The 13,025-nt window shown below is 40.0% G+C and overlaps 1 protein-coding gene across 6 annotated transcripts in view; it reads left to right on the top strand.

Moving 5' to 3' along the window:
* The window catches only part of LOC110835312 (furin-like protease 1), a 329,508-nt gene that overhangs the window by 280,491 nt on the left and 35,992 nt on the right, over positions 1-13,025 (top strand). For all 6 annotated transcript variants that reach the window (XM_087340543.1, XM_087340544.1, XM_087340545.1 and 3 more), the window contains one exon: positions 5,446-5,565. In XM_087340543.1, coding sequence (XP_087196669.1) covers positions 5,446-5,565 — 120 coding nt within the window. The remainder of the gene's footprint in view (positions 1-5,445; positions 5,566-13,025) is intronic.

Here is a 13,025-nt window from a genome sequence, read left to right on the forward strand (position 1 = left end):
CATTTTCATTCTTCTAGATTTTGGCACCGTGTAGTCTTGTAGGTGGTTACCAACGTTTCGGAGGACAGTAATCGCCTTTATCTTCAGAGTGTAAGTACTGAGGATAGAGGCGGTACATTCCTCCGAATCTTTAATAGCCACTTTGAAGTCCACGTCGCGTCACAACCCACAAGATCGCAGCTGGCATTTTCACCGCCATCCGAATTTCAGATCTTTGGTATCTACGCTTTATATTATTGTAGACACTACTAACTTCTTGGCGTTGGAGACCTGCCAACATGGCGGCCATAATGATATCTAAGGTTGTACATTATCGCCTTTGTCATTTGGTGTAAAGTAATCCATTATTTTGTTGAAATCGAGGAGACTAGACGGCCAAGTGGGTACTACAAATTACGCAACATACAGAATTTTGGTAGGGAAATCTTTTCGAAAACGGACACCCGGAAGACCAAAAAGGAGTTGGTAAAATTGAATTTCTATTAACGAATTAGGTCGCCTAGCCTTTTATCCATTGGGGCTTATTCTCCGAGAGGAAAGAGTTTTAGGAAATCTCCAGCCGTAGATCCTCGGCCGTGCAACTACCTGGGGGAATCCTCCGTCTTGCAGTTATAACCCGCCCAAAAGTCAGTTCCTGCAGACAAATGTTGAAGTCAATTGCACCATGTACAGAGGTCAGATTCTGCCTAGTTCATGAACTGTTATGCTGCACGAACATTTCCTAACTTGTTCGTAGCCTGTACGTTGTTTACCGACGTCTTGAAAACAGGCTTTAATTACATTCATCCTTGATTTTAGCACTTTGGGATGTTGCTTTGTTCATCGATTCCAAGCATCTCTTGTCATGAACCTTATTATCTTGCAACAAATAACATGCAAATGATGCTGCTATCGAGGGTCTCTGCCGAAAGAAATGCAAGATCATTCATCTTCGTGTTTTTCATCGTTACTCACAGCTGAGCGGGTTAAAGGGACCGCTGTTCCAACCCCGCTGTCGGCATTCTTCTGAACAAGCTTATTTGACCCCTCCCAATCGACAGCATCACAACGGCTTTCGGTGTAATCGAACGATCTGAAGCTTCTCTGTATCGATTTGTTCATGAACAATTTATTAATTCTTTTTCAATTACTGATGTTACACTGGCCGTAAAGTGCTGGAAGGTGTATCAGAGAATAACAACTGTGGGCTTGGAGGTGGATACCAGCGTTTTGGACTTCCTCCGTCTTCAGGGCTGAAGTACCCGAAAATAGAAGCAGTATGTTCCTCCGAAACGCTGTAATCTGCCCAGAAGTTCGTATCCCGTTGGAAGCGTACGAAACACAGTTTCGTAAACAGGACATACTTTATATAACCTTACGATTCGAATTAATTATCTGCTAATTATAATTGTTCATATTGTGTTAGAAATGCAGTTCCTTTTAATCAATCCTCGAACAATTCCTTCCCAGCTCAACATTCACAATTATACTAATCGACATTATAACTCGAAGAAGCATTTTGAAATAAAGTTTTAACTTAGTGCTATGTTGGCAATACGTCTCGGCCGATTGGTTGGCACTCCTACTTTGTGTTTGGGAAGTCCCGGGTTAATACGTCGGCCCGGTGCCCGGCTGCCCCCCAGTGAGAGTTTTAGTGGTTTTCCTCAGTTACTCAAGTAAGATGCCTGGCCAGTACCTTAAATTAGGCCACGACCGCTTCCTCTCATATCCTTTTACATTCATTACTTAGTCGTTGTCTTTCGGTTCAACAGTCTGCAGCCTGAGCTATGGACAGCTTCGTTAAGTAAAGTCCAAACTGCACGGCCCCCCCGTAGAGCATCTTTTGTGCTGCGATGATGGTGCATTTTCTTCAACTTACTTCGATTTAAAGACTGACATTGTGGCTTTGTAGTTGCGTGAGAATAATGGCGTCGAGGCGTAGTAACGTGGCGTGATCGAGAAAAACAAGCTTTTGCATTCTTGCAGTTGCAAGCAGTTTTCGTCTGACTTAAATAACACGAACGTTAAGCAGAATTTGTGAGGCCGTTTCTCAGTACTCTGCCTAACATTAAGATGTTGTATAGGATTTGAGACTTTCGCGGCGAGTACAATTAATAAAATCTTCTCGGGCAATCAACCGCTTTAACGGGTTACCGTAGTGAAACGACGTTTCGGGAACACGCCAGGCGACTTCCGAGGATCCTGTCACATCAGAACCCTGAAGATGGGGACAGAATGTGTTCCCGAAACGTCGGTTTACCACGGTAACCAGTTAACGCGGCTGATTGCCCGAGAAGGTTTTATTGATTAAGAGGTCGGTTTAAAACTTCGTGTCAAATTCTATCATTGCCATGTAAATTACGAAATTAAATTTAATTATCAACATTAAGATACTGTAACAAAGAGTAGAAAGGTGTATTCAAATCGATTACACATATTTTACAAACACGTTCTTTGTGATACCTTCATACTTCGTTTGCCTTGATGTTCATTTATTAGACAATCAAATCTATCGTTGCGTATGATACCTATTGTTACAAAGCTAATTGCAACAGACATCACACTGCACTGAGTCACAAATGATTTCACCTTCAATTATTTCGCTAAAAGCGTGCTGCAGACCTATCGAAAATGTTTGATATTAATGTCGGACTTTTAAATGAGATTTGCACTTCGACATATGTCAGTTTGTAGCTATGTGGTGAGCTGTATTTCAGAAACTCTGGAAGGACCTATTTCAGTTTCACGTAATGTAAGGGTTTATGGGTGTAACAAGAATCACAAACGTTTCTCGGAACTTTTCATATTCAACCACAGCACCTAATTTCATCTACACACGTTCTGACTTTATTTAAGTAGGATAGAACACGAGAACGGACAAACAAACAGACGCGACTTTTCCATTACTCGTCCACTTTTCACTTTGGGTGAGTGACGTAGAGCAACTTGAATAAAACATGATCCCAAGCAACTTAGTCCGACCAATTAGGAACTTAAGAGGCGTGGACCACCTCTACGTAAAGTCTTAACTCAAACACTTTAGGGGTCTTAAAACACTGTTATCTGAAATTAGTTTTATTTGAACGTGTGTTATTTAACGGCCGAGAAAGATGGTGTATCAGTAACGGGTTGCCGTCCTGATTTCAGGCTATTCGTTGCTTTGTCGAGTCTTTTACGCGTATACCAGTAGCTACCAGTAGCTACTTTAATCATTGCATTTAATCAGATACTCATCATTCATTATCATCTTTTCATATCGTTCCTTCATGTTACGTAACGTACGAAGCTTAAACATTGCCATTAAATAACATAAGAATCAACGATTTACCATAATCTGCAGATAGCAGAACGGTCGTGGCCTATTTTAAGCCTGTGCGTTTCTTCCTACTCCGGCCGAGATTCGAATTGCGTACCTTCTAAATAGAAGTCTGAAGCGATGGCGCTGCATCAGAGTCCTAGATCGCCTTCGTACAGGAACTGTTCGCATATTTGTTCGAATTTTGCTAAAAATGCGAAAAGATACACTCAAGGAAGAACTTATAATAGCACCCTTTCTTTCGTGTAGACTCGACATTAAAATAAAGTCAAGCCGATCTGTCTTTATCCACAATAGTTTCAAGTATTGTCGCAGGTCGCGAAGAACTTTCGGCTTTAGAACGCCTGCAGGTCGTTGTTTATGCTGCCCGTCTCACACAAGTACTGGAGAAGTTGCCTTCCGGCCACGGCGCTAGAAGCGAAATAAATTAAAAGTAAAACCATAGAAGCCACTTGATATCTAATTTATGCCACCCTTTTAAACCGAGGATATTACGTAGGGTTGAACGGGATGATCATTATGCCCGATGAGCTGGAAGATATGTGGAAGGAAGTGACCATGGTCTGTCGTGGCTTGATTTAAGATACTATTTTTGCAGATTCTTTTCGACTTTCATAAAGAATAATATGTTTATTACCATGTTATTTTGGTACGCATGGCACTTGCACACAAAATTATTAATAATGTACTTCACAATTTTGTTCAGTAAGCAGAAATACCTCAATATATGAATTTATTTAAAGCCCTTTATGTGCTTAGCCTGCCATTCCAAAGCTTAGGGAACTTGTGTCCAGTAACGAAGCGTGTTGAGACAATTACCATAGTTGGTTTGATATTGCTAATCCTTACGTCTGAACTAATTAGAAGGGATGTGTGTCCATATTTGCAACGGAGTCTGAAGAGCATTAACGGTGGTTTATAGTCTGCAGCTTAGTTAAAAAAAAGTCATAAAGAGATTGGTGAAATTTACCGTAAGTTGAAATTTTAATCTGCTTTACTCGAGGTATTAAATGAATATTAATATCTTTTGTGAATAAATTATTTTCAGTTTCAGGGATGAATCGATTAGCTTGGTATGCTAACGGGTATAATAAAATTCAAATTGCTTCTGTCAAGTACAGCTGCGTAACATTTACGTTGGTAAAGCAAAATAAGGCATCATTATTATATCGACGGAATGACTGTTTGTTATTTGTGTAAAATTCTGCGCGTGTTCTGAAGTCTTATTTTCGAAATAACTCGTATAGCTTTTGCAAAATTTATTAAGAAATTCATCTGGAATTTGAAAGGACGATGTTAACCCTTTAAAGCCCAGTGGTAACTATACGTGCCGCCTTATTTAACAATCAGTAACTCTTCATTTTGTGTTTATGGGCTTTGTTTGATTGTCATTGTAAACAGAGTTTATTTCATTAAGCTGCGTTAATCAACATCTTTGTAATGGTGAAGTGTGGTGTTTTCTTTGCGGTGCGACCAGAGTTTTAAATATTATCTAGACGAACTTAGGCTTCAGTGGGTAGAGAATTTTTAAAAATGGTTGAATTATTTGTTTACTGCTTGTAATTTTAAGATATGCTTTGTATAGTTTCTGTATGCCTTTGAGGTACTAATGCAGTACGCGCCACTGATGAAAGATAAACAGGAGGAGGAAAGGCGAAGTTGATTTGGAAAAGCTTGTAGAATACACGGGTGAAAATGAAAAGCAGAGAAGAGAAAGGAGAAAAGTTGTATGAAGCTCTTTATTTTAATGCATATAAGAAACTACAGTACTGGTTAATTCCACTCTGAAGAAAAGAGGAAATTGAATGGCTGTGCTGAGGGTAATGGCTGTTTCGCAGTTAAGTGTGTGACGTAATGAATGTCTTCCAAGTTATGAATAATTCTAACCTTAAAAGAAATACTCATCTCCGGCATTTGTTTTAATTAAATAATTACTGCGACTTTATGTGATGTGAAGGGCGCAAATTTTTTTAAGTTTAAGAATGTTTAGAATTGTCATATATAATATGTATAATCTCTCCAATGCGTGTTTCTACCTACTTGATTGATATACCGGGAGCGGTCAGTTCACTTTTGTGTAATTTTGGTTCTTTGAGCTTTGGAAGTGTGTGTACGTGGGACAGACGCGCTAACAATTTGTGTGGTTGCAGGTGAAGTGGGCAAAGCAGCAAGCGGTCAGGTCGCGGCGGAAGAGGGACCTTCTGCCTCTCCGTCAGCGGTCTTACCGAGCGAACCTCAACGACCCGCGGTGGCCGCAGATGTGGTACCTGGTGAGTTCTGCCCACTCGGCCTTGATGAAGGAGGCAGCAAGCCCCTCTGAAACTTCGGGAACTTTCTACCAGACTGTACGGCGCCACAACTCAAAGGACAGCCGTCATCATACTCGCCGCCTTAGGCTGCATTCCATGCCACAGGGTGGATGTGATTTGGGTTCACGGCGGTGAGGGTGATGATGACGACGATCTTCTGGGTTTTGGCGCCGTGTAGACTTGACGGTGGATGCCAATATTCAGGATAAACCCGAAATAATACGATCGATAATACAGGGTATTTATCAAGGTAGAGATTTCAGGTTTTAATGCGATAAGTATGAAGATGGATATTTTCTGATATGCTGTAACTCGTAGTCTGGTAGATGCTTATCGGCGTTTCAGAGGAGCTTGCTGCCTCCATCGTTAGGGTGATTTGTTACTAGAGTTAAGCTTGGTTACAGGGAAGACAACAAATTTCATGGTTTTGATTGTAATATTTTAGTAGAGAGGGCAATCCTGCAGTGGGTGTGTTCAAATAGTTCCGACGATATGGTCGAACGCGTTGAATACCCCCAAAATAGAGAATTTTACGAAAATGTCTGTGGAGGTATTTCGATATTCATTTAGGTCGGATAATTCAACACTATTACTACAACGTTTCGGAAGTTGATTCTACTTCCGTCTTTAGGTGACTGAAATGTAAACCCCTAATCTGTTGGGCCCCTGGTTGAGTTAGTGTCAGACCTCCAACTTCAGAAACGTGTTTTTTTACACCTAGACAATGGGTAGATTAGGGAAAGCACTGTCGCACTATCGTGAGAATGCTTCAGACTTCGATTAATAACGCTCGTTTAATGATTCCTGTTTTGAGATGCAGGAGTGTAATTGGAGCTACACACGAAAGTGGCGCCAATTGGCGCTTGAGTGTTTTTCCAGTAACACCATGACCGGTTCGAAATGATGATCTATTGTCGGTGATACGAGTTTTTGACGCAAGGTATTGCGAAACCTTGTCGCCATGGACTGACCCAATCCCCACACTGTACACAAACATTGCTATAAGATACACACTCAGATTATTTGGGCAGTTTTCCAGAACCTCGCTTTCGAACCCACGAAACGAATAAAATTCACAGTCGGACGTTACACGAATGGCCGCAACCTACGCCAAATCTCTTTCCTAAAACTTCCAAAGGAAACCTTGTAGCGTTATTTTTTAGCTACCCTCGTAGTTTACGATAAGAATCGAAGTATTTTATTTTTGTTTTTCTCGAATTCCTGATGTTTTAGTTCTGCTGAAATTAAGACTTGTGCCTGGTTGTAAAGCGACTGGCATGTTGGGTTGTCGACTTACCGTCATCTGGCGTTAAAGTTAGAAATGGGTGGAGTTTTACCTTCCAATTCTCCATAAATTCTCATAAAGACAATTCTCCACAGGAATTGATGTGTCATGTAATATTTAGATTAATACAGTTAATACCATGCCACTAGATTCAAACGCACAGATCAGTTAACGATCAGATATTTGCATCATCAAAATCTGGATAAAAAAGTGGGAGTATGTGTTACAGCACAGCATCCGTTTAAAGACTGCAAAAACAGGTGGCAAATTTATATACAGGCTCTGTGCAGAGTTCTCACTGAATGTGACGTAACAAAGTTAGGTTATTTATCCCATTGAAGCCGAATCTCCTCTGAATAATATTTATGAATTCAGTCCGTACCGCGAAGAAAACACCACACGTCTCCATTATAAATATTAGCTGGTTAATGCCCTTTCAGGAAATAATCGCTGTTTGCACTGAGAATCATACGAAACACATAAATACCAAATGAAGAGACATTAGAGAGCATGTGGTATGTATAGTTACCATTAGGATTTAAATAATTAAATATGTTTGTTTGAAACCTTGGTTGAAGTTTGTTCAGGTAAATATTTGTCTCATGCGTTTCTTATTCAGAATGGTCTGAATGAAGGGACGGGATTAGGTAGGTAGCGGTGACGCGTGGGTCATCGGGACCTGCAGAGTCACCAACGAAGTAAGTTTACAGACGAGAAAGTGAAACTAAATTAAAAGTGTGTTTACAGAGACGCAGATACTGAAAATTTGGTGGTGCAGGAGAAGTATTAGCCGACTTATTGATGTTTTTTTATCTATAAAATTCAAAATGTTACTCCCAGGGCTAAAACTATTATTGCTGTGTTGTTTTATTCGCTGCTGTAGTAATAATTTGTAGATGAAACTACAGCATAGAAATGTATTCACTCAAGTATAGTAAAATAGAGTCATAATTTCTCCAGCATCTTGGAGGGTGGGAGTTGGCCTTTTAAATCGATCATTGTGGTTAAGGAGATTATTGAAAGATATTCTGCGTTTTTTTTACGTTTTAATATAAACATTCCACATATTTGAGAACCGATCTCGGAAAATTTAAAATATTACATAAATCGTTTCCCGGAATGTTTAAAGATCCTGTTGATTTGTATATGACTTATGTAAAACATATTTAATTTAGTTTAAGACAAATTCCGACCCAGAGAGCTTAGAATTGCGCAATCTTTTAATTTCTTAGAGTGTTTTTACTTACGAGTCTGCAGTTAAATTATTGAACTCAGATGTAAGAGCATTGTCTTGTAAATAAAAAGCTATCTTCCCAACGCGCAAAGTTGTACTTATCCACAACAGACGCTGAATGGTGTGTGCTGTAATACGGTTTGTCCTTCCTTACGCCATTCTTTACTATATCTGAAGCTATTGTGCTTTAAACGAAACGCATTGTTCTAAGTTTTCATGAAATAACTCCCCCATGCACCTCGAAAATAAAACATTTCGTTCTCATCCCACGCGTCATCCTAAATGGTACTCAACACGCAATGTTGATGCATTTCCCCCCCTTTGTAATGATGTTGGAGTATATTTTCTTAAAGAATCCTCAGTAACGAAGTAGAGTTTCCTGCGATGGGATTGTGGAAGGTAGCTGTATGATAATGAACCTCTAGAGACGGTATCTAGAAATTAATCAAGGGGAAGTTTGGAGAAACAGCTTGAATATCTTCGCATTTATAAAAGTGATGTAAATTCGAGATAGAACGTTCTTAACAATTAGAACGGGCGCTTTGAGGAAATAGATCTTGTACATTTCCATCTACCAGCTGTAAAGGGTTTTATTTATTTACAAAATTATTTTGTCTTCAAAGATCTTTTGATGCCGACCGTTTCTACTGATCTCTGAATTAATAAGAAACGTGTTTTTGAATATAGTGACAGCCGCTTGAAGACGGAGGTAATGCCATCTTGCATAACGCCGTCTGTGTTAGAATTCAGGCAACGGACAATGTGTAACATAATACTGATATAAAGAATCAACAATAATAAATGTTTTGCTGTTAATATAGGCTGTAGGGTTCTGTAATACGTATTTCACTTATTCATGTGGCAATTCTACGGTCGGTGAAATTTGCTGTTCCTGAAATGAAGAGAGCAAACAGGTGTCGGTTCGTAGTGGAGCCTCTGAGAACTCGGCCATTTGTTAAGGAACTGCCGTGTGAGTGAAGACAAATGGTCGTGTTGTATATTGTGAATATGGATTATTATGACGAGTGAATCGTACATCTGTCATGAGCAGGATTCATGCCGAAGATGGAAATTTATCTCAATAACATTTTTCGCAACATTTAACATTTCCAAAACATTTTCTCTATGTTGAATCTGACAACAGCAGTTCTGAGCGTCTTCTCGAGTTAGACGGAGAGAAATGTTTGCAGTACAAACGCAAACGGGGTATAACCATCAAACAGAACACAAGGTTTAATTGGTTGTAGTTGACTTTTCGTGCCGTTGGAATAGCCAAGGAAGTGAAATGGCTTACATCGAATCATCATGATAAACATAAAATAATATAAAGTCTTATTCTGTTAAAGATTTCTGAACTAAAAATCTGGGAATGAATTTGTACCTGTGGTATTTCCAAACTACCATTTCTCAAAGAGCAGGATGTGGTTTACTTTGGATATGATCCGTTTTGATTTTTCTTTCAGGCACTTTATTTCGGAAACTGGATATGGTGCCGTCTGTAGGTAAAAAATAGGTGGAGGCAAAGGTTTCCTACTAAGTACGTCCCTTCTATCCTAAATCTCGAAAGACGCCTTCCTGTTACCATAACGGGTACAGATAAACGCAGGGCTGCGGACGGATATAAGGCTCTAGTAAATGCATTAATTTCCAAACAAAATGGTGATTTGTGTATTAAGATGTTTCTCCTACAAGCGCAAATAAGAGGATCAGTTGTGGAGATATTGCTGCCAGTACCGTCACCCTGATCGTCAGAAGGAACGAACCGACTTAACGGCGAAGGGGCAGAGGAATTGCTCCTCTCGGTGCATGCCCTTTCGGGAATAAGTACGGCCTGAAAGCCAGTTTCAACTTTGCGGATGTAAATAGATATGACATGAAGTTGTAAGGCCCATGGGGCGCCATGGAATTTCGGGACTTGCTGCTTGCGTCTCTGGTACAAAAAAAATGTGGATCTAACATTCCCGACTAAAAGGGCGTCTGAGTTTGAACTTTAGCCAAACTCTGTTTTGTTGCAAGGCGTATGACCTGATTATATTCGTATTGATTTTAACCCGTGATGAAAATGTGTGTCTCACGAGTGAAGTTTGGGCGTGGATATCACACAAGTTGGTTTTACACTAATACATAATTGGCGATGCAATTAGTAAATACATTACGAGTTAATACACTTTTCTGCTGCAGAGACATCAGTGTGTTTTGTATTTTCGTTTCGTATCTCAGATGTAAAAATTGACGTAGAGAACTTTGATTTGACCTGTTCTGTATCGTGTGAAACCGGATCACTCAACCTGAGGGCAAAACACAGATCCACAGTATCTGAGAACAGGGTTCTGACTTAACATGTGGAGGGAGAAGAAACATCTGGAGCTTCATAATTTGTAATCTTTAATAAATATTGTTAATGAAATCAAAGTTAATGAGACGGGCGCGTCATTTGGTAGACCAAAGCTTAGATGGGAGGATAATACTAAAATGAAGCTTAAAGAAATAAGGTGTGTGGGTGTGAATAGTGTTCATCTGACTAAGGATAGTGACCGATTTGGGGGGAGGGGGGCTGTTTGTGAGCACGGGAATGGATCTTCTTGTTCCATAAAAGGCGGTGACTTTGTCAACTATCTCAGGGACTATCACATTCTGAAGCAGTGCACTGCTTCATTGAGTGAGTTAATTGGAAATTTAAACAAGAGTGGACATCACAGCAGCGCAAGTCAGTTGAAAGTGGCACTAGTCGGTCGGGTCTGATGACATGGAGTGGATTAAACAGGAACAAGCTTATTAGTTGGGCAGTGGCTGAGTGAGACACTTTTTATTTTGTGTGCTTCGCCGATTTCATTATCATCAACATGTTTTCCTTGAGACGTACTCTGCGCAGTCCCCACTACTCTGGACATTCTTCCCCTTATGCGCAACCCAGCGGCCACAACCAAAGAAATGAAGACAGTGGAGTCTACGAAGGCTAATTACAAATACGTTTTAGAGGAACACTTTGACGGTTTACTTACGCGCTGTTTTCACCTCTCTGTGAAGCACTGGTTGTAATGCATCACAGTGCTGCTTCATCCGTACAGGGAATTGTTAGGACGGCTTCTCTTTGTTTTCTACTCTGGAAGACGAACCGATTCAGTCTGAACTCCACGAGTAAAAGGGAAGAAACGAAAAATAGAGGAAGAAGAATAAATGAGAAAAAAAAACCTCATGAGGTCATGTTGTTTGTAGGAACTTTGAACCAGCTTGGTCAGTTGCTGTGAGGGAAGTGAAGATATGTTTGTTGCTGGCGGAATAAATATTTCCCTTTTAGAGTCACACAACTTTTCTCTCTGCAGTGGTCGGTGGAGTTGCAGGGTAAATACGCCAGGCGCTATTTCTCTCCACGCCAAATTAAGGACAGCTGAATCTTTCGTTCCGTGCTCTGTATTTTTACTCTCAGATAAACAATACAGCGAAAACTGCAAGGTCGATGTATATATTTTGTATCCGAGTTACTGTCATTGGCTAAGTAAATAGGGGATACTAAGTACGTTATATACTCGTGTCTGTCTTCTGGGGTGTTGTGCCGTGTAGTCTGGTAGGCGTTTACCGACGTTTCAAAGATGATTGCTGCCTCCGCCATAAGGGCGATGACAGTTAACACCGCTTTCACGGACTAAATAACTAAAAATGGTGTTAATATAATAGGATGTTCAGTTTCCGTAATGAAGTCCCCGTAGCTGTGGGAGAAATGTCTAATTTCACCGGAATCATGTTGGGTGTTGTCCGTTGTGTGAGACATATTTTAATTTTACAACGTTTCGGGACTTCCCCCACCCTTCATCTTAAATTTACTGATATTATTGTTCTAGCGAATGTTTTGTGCGTCTCTTTGCTAATAAATTACCCTTCAGGAATGACGAGACAGTCTAAAATTGCAAACACACACACTCACGAATAATGTGTCATAAGGTATAAAATTTCGTAAGAGCATTGCCGATGCAACAAGTCAAAATACTTATTTTAAAAAAATGATCAATTAATCCCGTAATTTAAGTCTGTTACTTAGATAGATTAGTGCGAGCTCTCGGAATCGAACCCAGAACACCGGACTTGTATGATAAACTACCAGACCATTCTTGTTCCTATAACCTAGTATTCAGATCAATTTCCGGTTGCATCTCGACCCTGTCAGCAGTATCAAATACTGTGTTTGTAAGAATCTACCTGTAGAATGGCGGTGAACTGCGGTGAGGACAGAAATGACCCCTGAGCGTCATGTGTTACACATCGACGCCTTGCGGTATGGTGAAGCAGCCATTTCTACAAACCTTTGGAGAATCGCTCTGTTCATCGGACATCGTTGGTTGGGATTCACAACTTTGTACGGACACTAATAAGCGGAAAAGAACGCAGCGTACGGATAGCAACACTGCAGACCTGTCCTGTTTCATCCGCGCGTGGAATTTCTTCAAAGATCCGCGCAAGTTCCACCAGTCTTGATTTATGCATGGAATTTCAAGTTTACTGCTTTCACTCAATCTTGGGGTTTCTCTGCCTCTCTTTTACACCATAATTTCTCTCCATATTGCTTTTCGCACATAGTAATATAATCTTAACGTAGGATTACAAATAGAATTAGGAGATCCATCTGCATTTCGTGATTATCCAGTAATATGTCACCTCTAAGAACAATTTATTCTAAACACGTTAGGGAAATAGAAGATAATTTAATTTACGTTGGGAACTGTAGTGTTTTGTTTTGAGGATTACGACAGCTGCTGTCTGGGATGAAATTGGTAATGAAATTAGAGATTAATTTGAAGGAGGTTATCAGTGATTTCTGAATGGAGTGCTTAACACAAAATAAAAAATGTTCAGTAACTTATATGTCTGGAAAATTAAGTTGTAATGGCTTACAAAATTGAAGATGCA

This window comes from Zootermopsis nevadensis, unplaced genomic scaffold (assembly GCF_977971745.1).
Source record: "Zootermopsis nevadensis isolate Lab colony 2312 unplaced genomic scaffold, Znev_1.0 Znev_ptg000061l, whole genome shotgun sequence".
NCBI lineage: Eukaryota > Metazoa > Arthropoda > Insecta > Blattodea > Termopsidae > Zootermopsis > Zootermopsis nevadensis.